The sequence below is a fragment of the Trypanosoma theileri genome (genome assembly GCF_002087225.1).
Source record: "Trypanosoma theileri isolate Edinburgh chromosome Unknown TM35_Tth_3_V1, whole genome shotgun sequence".
Lineage (NCBI taxonomy): Eukaryota > Euglenozoa > Kinetoplastea > Trypanosomatida > Trypanosomatidae > Trypanosoma > Trypanosoma theileri.
Window position 1 is genome coordinate 1,053,649 of NW_021639845.1, and position 8,525 is coordinate 1,062,173.

The following is an 8,525-nucleotide window of genomic DNA, read 5'->3' on the forward strand; positions in this document are numbered from 1 at the left end:
AAAAAAAAAAAAAAAGAAAGAAAAAAGAGAAACAACAGATGAGACGTTTACAAGGAGTCTTTACGTTGACTTGTTGTAAGACTTTGCTCTCCACTTCACGACGTTCCTTCAAGTCGGATGGCACACCGTACAACAGTGAAATGACGCATTCTTTTCATGGAAACGAATACGTGCGGAAGGGTACAACAGAAGCCATAGTGGAAGGTGTAGCCGCGGGACAATACGCAGAGCACAAACCTCGAGCCATTATGTTTGTAAATAAACGGCCAGTTGAGATTATTCCACAGGAGGAAAATTTGCTGGAAGTACTTGAACGGGAAGGTATTCGCGTACCGAAGTTTTGTTATCATCCTATTCTTTCAGTGGCGGGAAATTGTCGGATGTGTCTTGTTCAAGTAGATGGTACACAAAATCTTGTGGTTTCTTGTTCTACTGTAGCACTGCCTGGTATGTCAATTATCACTGATAGTCGTTTGGTACGTGATGCCCGTGAAGGAAATGTTGAACTAATTCTTATTAATCACCCAAATGATTGTCCTATTTGCGAACAAGCAACAAATTGTGATCTTCAGAACATCAGTATGAATTATGGTACAGATATACCTCGATACAGAGAGGATAAACGTGCTGTTCAGGATTTTTACTTTGATCCTCAGACACGTGTTGTGCTTAACCGTTGTATTCACTGTACTAGATGTGTGCGATTTCTAAATGAGCATGCTCAGGATTTTAATTTAGGAATGATTGGTCGTGGGGGTCTTAGCGAAATAAGTACTTTTTTGGATGAATTAGAGGTAAAAACAGACAATAATATGCCGGTATCACAGCTGTGTCCAGTAGGAAAATTATACCTCGGTGATGCTGAAGAGAACAATTCTTTAGCTGATGAACTCGATGCGTCTGAGGAGAAAGTGTTTGCTGTAACCGCCTAGCGAAGTTAAATAGGGGACCTATATATATATATAATTGTCTGTGTAGTCCATATTTTTATTATTTATTGAGGGATATTTTTTTCCTGTATTTTTCTTCTTTGTCCATGAAGAAAAAAAAAAAAAGATGGGTGGTGAGGGTGTGGTGGGTTGTTGGGTTTTTGTTTTATAGTTAGATGACGTTATAGGGCTATTTCTATCTGAGTGTTTGCTGTAGCGGTGTGTGTTTGCACAATGTTCTGCAAAATCCTCAACAAAGTTCATTAGTTTGATTTCCCCAACGGACAGACAATACACTACTGTACTCAAAGTTTCAATTCTGCTTCCTTTCTCTCTTTATCTCCCTTTTAGTTACGGGGGCTGCCTTGAGGGAAGTTCTTGGGCCCTATTGCCATGAGGAATTCTTTTTTTTTGTTGTTGTTGTTGTGAGTCTGTATGTGTGTGATGTTATTTTCCTCTTATTCATCTTTTGGTTCTCCTCTCGGATTTCGTTTGTATGTAGCCAATTGTAGAAAGATCTATCCTTCATGTGTGTCTGTGTTTGTGTTCTTATGTATACCATTATTTTTTTTTCTTTTACTTTTTTTTTTTTTTTGTACAGGTGAATGACACCCCTTTCTCCCTATGATATACTTGAAGTGCCATCTTCTGCGTCTATAGCTGAAATTCGTGCGGCATTCAAGCGACTCGCGCTGCTCACCCATCCGGATAAGATACATAATGTTAATCAGCTGGGGGATAATATGATTTTGTTGCGGGAACCTCAACCTTTTCATGTTATTAAGGAAGCATCAGAGATACTGATGGATCCGTTGCGACGTGCTCAGTATGATCACGGACAACAACAATCTTACGTTCGTTCCGTTGGTGTAGTAAGTGATACTTACGATTTGAGCGAATTTGATCTTAAGGATGAACGGATTCTTTGTAGATCAGATGAAAAGGAAAACAATGTGGTCATAATTCGTGTGTATGCTTTAGAGTGTCGCTGTGGGGGTTCTTTTGAGCTCTTTCTCACACAACAAGAATCTGAGATGCAGGAAATTGAAAAACTTTGTGAATGTGATTGCTGTTCTTTGGTGATTTCTGTGACATGGAAAGGTAATTCAAAATGAAAAACAGTAAGAGGTGGTGATGAGTAGGGAGAGTGGAGTCCCCTCTTTGGGTTTTTATTTTGTCTTAAGCTGATGGCATATTCATTTTTTTTTTTTTTTTCCCTTTGTCAAAATGGCAGTATAGAGATATTTCGCCGTTGTTTGGTAGTTTTTTTTTATGTTTACGTCTTTCACTCTCTAGACTGTTGACGTCACGGCGATTGCACTCTCATATATATATATTTTTTTTTAACTGGCATGTTGTGTCAAGCACGTGGCGCATGCAGTGGAATAAGAGGGAAGAGACTTCCCATGAGCTCCAGATTTTGGTTTCCCTGGGCAAGGGTACTGCGTTTATCTCTTTGCCCCACATTATATGTGAATGAATTCTCTAAATCATTAATACAGATATCCTCTTACCGATGGATGCACACAAATGCAGATGAGAAGGTATCCAATATAGTGGCGAATGAGGATGATGAAGAGGCAAGTCTTGAGGATTATGAAGAATTACTTCTTAATTCTGCTTCCTCTGGGACCATAGAGGAAGAATCTCAAAGTGAGAATCTACACGAGAATAAGATTAACGATGAGCAACAATCTACTGGGCGTTCTTCAACAATGAAGCTTGTAAATGAGATCTTAGAACTTCTACCTGCGGATGGCGTTGGACTTAGACTTACCACGATAACGCCTGCTTTGGATCTTGAGTCAGTGAGTGAACTTTATGGATCTGTATTAGGATTTGTACAACTCTTTCCTCATCGATTTCGATGCTACCAAATTGAAGAATCTGATGGGAGTCTTCGTTGGTATATTAGCCGTGCACAAGTGGTAACAACGGACTCATTATCTTCTCAATATGAAGAAAGAAATCATTTTCATCGAGATGATGAACACGATCGTGGAATATTATTAAGAGAAAAGAAAGTAAAGCTACATAATGTCATTCCGGAGTTTAGCTGTGTGACGACACGCAGAGTACTTGAAGAACTCCAGAAGGTGCTTCCAAATGATGAACCCATTGCGACTACTGGACTCTTGAATACTCTACCAAAGGAGCTTCAGGATATTATACGAAATTTAGGAGGAGGTTTACTGCGTCTTCTTAAAAGTAATGTTGCGCAAGATTATGTTGACCTTAGTTTAGATACTAGCATGGTTTCGGTTAAGGGACTTCTTTCTTCAAGAAAGTTACCGACGTACCATCAGCAGTCAAGTTTCATTACTGACTCCGTTTCATTACCTCTTCAAGCTGACGAGGACTATGCTAAGGATGTATGGGATGTTGAACTTGACTTGGATGAGGATACTAAGAATGAAGTTATTGCTTCCTATGAGGAAAATGATATTAATGGGGCTGCTGAACCTGATGAAGGGTTTTTTCACGATGGGAGTTGTGCAACCGCAACGGTTCCTGCTGGATCACCTCAAGTATTTCGACAAATTCCTCCTGCTCTTCCCAAACCCCCTGAAGGATTGCAAAAACGGAAAACACCACCACCCCTACAGCAGAAAAAGAAAGAAGTTGAAAAAGTTTCAGGACGAATGTCACCTGATGAACTCCTTAAAGCCCATACTGTAGTAGCACAGTTGCGTGGTCGACGTTCCCCTAGTGAAATGCTTGATCTTTTTGTCGAATGTATTCCAACTTTTTACGTTCCTGTTCAAAAGATTAAACTGACAGATGCTCTTGCGAGGATACTAGGACCGCAAAACACACTTCACAAAGTTATTAGAATATATTCGTACTATTTTGATAGAGACAAGACTGTAGACACCGTGAGATTAAAGCCTTCTATACAACATTTGCGTATAGGGATAGCTAATGTTCTGTACCAAAATATGAAGGATATTTCTGTGTCATCTGATGGTATTCATCGCAAACTTCAGGTAACAGATGTAACCCGTGCATTCCCTGTTCTTCAGGCCCCTCTTCGTACAGGAGTACAAGCTTCCGCAGTTGTTAAGAAAGAATCAACTTTTAAAGTTGCCCAAGGAAATGCTCTTACGGTAGATTCCCCATCACCCGAATGGTTTGCACTTCTCGAGACTATACCACATGATCGATATATTTCTATTTCGGAATGGGCCCATGAAGCTAATCTACCTATCGAAAGAGTTCAATCCTTTACTGAAGACGTTTCTCATAACCACTACTTCTTGACTCGTTCAGGTAAAGAGGGTGAAAAAGAGGAAGAAGAAGAAGAGGTGTTATGGCGATTACGTCCCTATTGGTTGTCTCCTGGTGCTACAGGGGAACTTGGGGTAGAGTATTCTACTATAGCATCCACAATTGCACGGTACCTTAAACCCATTTGGTTTCCACTTGACCGACTTCTCCAAAAACTCACACTATCTGAACGTGACAACATCATGAAAGCCGCTCAACCCTACGGTGGTGTGGAGTTTTGGCTTCGAAAATTTGGACGCTTCTGCTGGGTCGATGAGAGTGGGAAAAAAGTACGAAAGTATTGCTCTGTTTCTGACTTGGATGACATTACTCATCCCGCTATTACATATTTGCAATACTCTCTTTCTACAGAATATGTAAAACTAGAGGATATTATTCACGGCTACAGCATATCTTCCTGGAAAATCAATAATGCACCAAAATCCTCTAAAACTGGTATTCGACACCTACTAAATCACGGGTTGGAAGTATCAAGACGATGTTTACCTACTTCCTTGGAAAAAAATAGCAGGAAACAAGAGTGCACACAGGATATGCAAGAAAGTGTAAATTATTTTCTCAGTCGACATCGACAATCATTGAATATAAAAGAAGAGGGTGATAGCGTCTGGGTGGCAAGACGTTCCTTCTTTCGCTCCGGACCCAAGTAGAATGATAAACAAACAAACAAACAAAAAAAAAATCATTAGTAATATACCAATATTCAATAACTTAAATTTTTTCACATAAAACAAACAAATAATATTATTTTATTAAATAGAGATTTCTTAGTTCACTAAAAATAAGAAAAAAAAGTTATTATTTTCTGAAAACCCCCATTTCTTTTCCACATCCCCTAAATCATATAACTTTATTTACTTTCTTTCGATAAGTAAACCTGTAGGTAGTCCAACTAAGAGAAAGCAGAATAATGAGTAAAAAGGAAGACCAAGCGGTCTTCGAACACAACGAAAATGACCATGGTGAAGAACATCCACCGCAAAAGCCACAAAAACGTCAGTCTGTACTGTCCAAGGCCATCAGCGAGCACAGAGAAGATGCGGAGGAAGAAACAGCAGAACTGTTACCCCCATCAAAGGGCTTAACAACTGCTGAAGCAGAGGAGCTCTTGCAAAAATACGGACGCAATGAACTGCCAGAAAAAAAGACTCCCAGTTGGCTTATATTTGTGCGAAACTTGTGGGGACCTATGCCTTTTGCACTGTGGGTCGCCATTATCATTGAATTCGCATTGGAAAACTGGCCTGATGCCGCTATTCTACTTGTCATTCAGATCGCCAATGCCACCATTGGATGGTATGAAACGATTAAGGCTGGTGACGCCGTAGCGGCACTGAAGAATTCTCTGAAACCTGTGGCAACCGCCTTCCGTGATGGTTCATGGCAGCAAATCGATGCTGCGCTTCTGGTTCCTGGTGATCTTGTAAAGCTTGCGTCCGGTTCTGCAGTTCCTGCTGATTGCAGCATCAATGAGGGTGTGATTGATGTTGATGAGGCAGCACTGACCGGTGAGTCACTGCCCGTGACGATGGGACCAGACCACATGCCGAAGATGGGCTCAAATGTTGTGCGTGGTGAAGTGGACGGCACAGTACAATTTACAGGTCAGAGCACTTTCTTCGGTAAGACTGCCGTACTTCTGCAATCAGTGGAGGCTGACCTTGGCAATATTCACGTCATTCTTTCGCGCGTGATGGTGGTGTTGACGAGTCTTTCGTTTGTATTGTGTCTTATTTGCTTCATCTATCTTATGGCAAAGTTCAAGGAGAGCTTCCGTAATGCACTTCAGTTTTCTGTCGTTGTCCTTGTTGTGTCCATTCCCATTGCGCTGGAAATTGTCGTTACCACGACTCTTGCTGTTGGCTCGAAGAAGCTGTCGAAGCACAAGATCATCGTAACAAAGCTGACAGCTATCGAGATGATGTCTGGCGTAAATATGTTGTGCTCAGACAAGACAGGAACTCTGACACTCAACAAGATGGAGATTCAAGATCAGTGTTTCACGTTTGAAGAGGGCTACGACCTACGTTCTATACTCGTATTGGCAGCACTTGCCGCAAAGTGGCGTGAACCGCCACGTGATGCCTTGGATACCATGGTACTTGGAGCTGCAGACCTTGACGAGTGCGATAACTACACGCAGACCGAGTTTGTTCCCTTCGATCCGACGACCAAGCGCACAGCGGCTACTCTGATCGATAATCGAACTGGTGAGAAGTTCAGCGTCACGAAGGGTGCACCGCATGTGATCATTCAACTTGTGTATAACCAGGATGAGATCAATGACAAGGTGGTCGACATTATTGACAGCCTTGCCTCGCGTGGTATTCGATGTCTTTCTGTGGCAAAGACGGATTCACAGGGTCGCTGGCACCTGTGCGGTATCTTGACCTTTTTGGATCCCCCACGCCCTGATACGAAGGACACGATTCGTCGCAGCAAGGAATATGGTGTGGACGTTAAGATGATCACGGGTGACCACGTGTTGATTGCAAAAGAAATGTGCCGCATGCTGAACCTTGACCCAAATATCTTGACAGCTGACAAGCTTCCCAAGGTTGATGTGAATGATCTGCCTGACGATCTTGGTGAGAAGTACGGTGATATGATGCTCGGTGTTGGTGGTTTCGCGCAAGTCTTCCCTGAACACAAGTTTATGATTGTTGAAACTCTTCGCCAACGTGGTTACACCTGTGCCATGACAGGCGACGGTGTAAATGACGCGCCTGCACTGAAACGGGCAGACGTTGGTATTGCTGTGCAGGGTTCTACGGATGCTGCGCGTGCTGCTGCTGACATGGTATTGACTGGACCTGGTCTGAGTGTTGTTGTTGAGGCCATGCTTGTTTCCCGTCAAGTGTTTCAGCGTATGCTGTCCTTCTTGACATACCGTATATCTGCAACACTACAACTGGTGTGTTTCTTCTTCATTGCTTGCTTCTCATTGACGCCTCTCGACTATGGCAGTGTGGATCCTCATTTCCAGTTCTTCCATTTACCTGTGCTAATGTTTATGCTCATCACACTTTTGAATGATGGTTGTCTTATGACGATTGGTTACGATCGAGTGGTGGCATCTAGGCTTCCTCAACGGTGGAATCTCCCTGTGGTATTCACAAGCGCTATTATTCTTGCAGCTGTTGCCTGTGGTTCTTCCCTTCTGTTATTATGGATGGCACTTGAAGCTTATAGTGAAGAGACATACCCTAACTCTTGGTTCCATGGTCTTGGTCTCGCGAAGCTGCCGCAGGGTAAGGTTGTGACATTGCTGTATCTGAAGATTTCGATTTCCGATTTCCTGACACTGTTCTCTTCGCGTACTGGAGGTGACTGGTTCTTCAAAATGGCTCCAGGCCTTATATTGTTCATTGGTGCTTTTATCTCTCTCCTCGTCTCCTCATTTGTGGCTTCCTTTTGGGTTGAATCTCGTCCTGATCATGTGCTGACAGAGGGTCTTGCTTGGGGTGATTCAAATAATGAAAAACTTCTACCACTATGGGTATGGATCTACTGTATTATTTGGTGGCTTGTTCAAGACGCCGTGAAGGTACTTTCGCATCTGTTTATGGAGTGGATTGATCTCTTTGGATGTGTCTCGAAGGCGTACGGAGGAAAGGTTATTGAGCAGTATTCTGATAATTCGACAGACTCTGTGAACGTGAAAGAATCAAAGGAACCAGTTATGTGAAGAATTTGACTGTGTTTTCTGTTTTTTGATTCATTGGGTTTCATTTTCTCTGTAAAGCACCATTTGTTTTTGTTTTCAGATTATTTCTACAGGTGGAATGTAAGTGGAAAACTAAGAAACATTTTTTTTTTTTTTTAAATAGGTGGGTTTTGTTGAACAGCCTTTCGTTTTTTGTTGTTGTAATTAAAAAGACTCTATTGGTAAAGGAATGGTCTGCGCCCTTTTAAACGAGACCTAATAAGTGTTCTCATATGAGTCTCACACATTGGATTAGTTGTTGTGTGTGATTCTCCTTTATTATTTAATTTCTTCATATAAGACTGCTGGTATGTGTATCTCTCTGTGTTTCCCTAACTTTTGAGCGTCGTTTATGGGGTAAGGGAGTGGGGAATACACACTTTTGCACATGCCCTTGAAATTGATATAAAATACTATAACTTATGGAAATCAAAAAGAAGCGGGAAAGTGGGAGTGAGTAGTACATGAAAATAATGTATACGGTATACATGACGGGAAAAGAAAGAAAGAAAGTTATGGGTAGCAGGTGGAATAGGTTCGACAAGGAATAATAAATTTATGAAAAGGAAAGAAAATGAGAATCATACAGGGGCACAAGTATG

At 41.7% G+C, this 8,525-nt stretch overlaps 4 protein-coding genes across 4 annotated transcripts; all 4 read left to right on the forward strand.

Moving 5' to 3' along the window:
* Nucleotides 1-38: 38 nt before the first annotated feature.
* Nucleotides 39-932, forward strand: TM35_000034960 (electron transfer protein; the record flags this gene model as incomplete). Its single annotated transcript, XM_029022263.1, has 1 exon — nucleotides 39-932. One exon carries the CDS (start codon nucleotides 39-41, stop codon nucleotides 930-932), a length of 894 nt encoding a protein of 297 aa, XP_028886809.1.
* A 602-nt stretch (nucleotides 933-1,534) lies between these two features.
* On the forward strand, nucleotides 1,535-2,044 carry TM35_000034970 (chaperone DnaJ protein; the record flags this gene model as incomplete). The annotated part of the gene is made up of 1 exon (XM_029022264.1): nucleotides 1,535-2,044. The coding sequence occupies one exon, from the start codon at nucleotides 1,535-1,537 to the stop codon at nucleotides 2,042-2,044; it is 510 nt and encodes a 169-aa protein (XP_028886810.1).
* A 237-nt stretch (nucleotides 2,045-2,281) lies between these two features.
* On the forward strand, nucleotides 2,282-4,867 carry TM35_000034980 (uncharacterized protein; the record flags this gene model as incomplete). Its single annotated transcript, XM_029022265.1, has 1 exon — nucleotides 2,282-4,867. One exon carries the CDS (start codon nucleotides 2,282-2,284, stop codon nucleotides 4,865-4,867), a length of 2,586 nt encoding a protein of 861 aa, XP_028886811.1.
* A 260-nt stretch (nucleotides 4,868-5,127) lies between these two features.
* Nucleotides 5,128-7,905, forward strand: TM35_000034990 (proton motive ATPase; the record flags this gene model as incomplete). The annotated part of the gene is made up of 1 exon (XM_029022266.1): nucleotides 5,128-7,905. One exon carries the CDS (start codon nucleotides 5,128-5,130, stop codon nucleotides 7,903-7,905), a length of 2,778 nt encoding a protein of 925 aa, XP_028886812.1.
* Nucleotides 7,906-8,525: the final 620 nt, after the last annotated feature.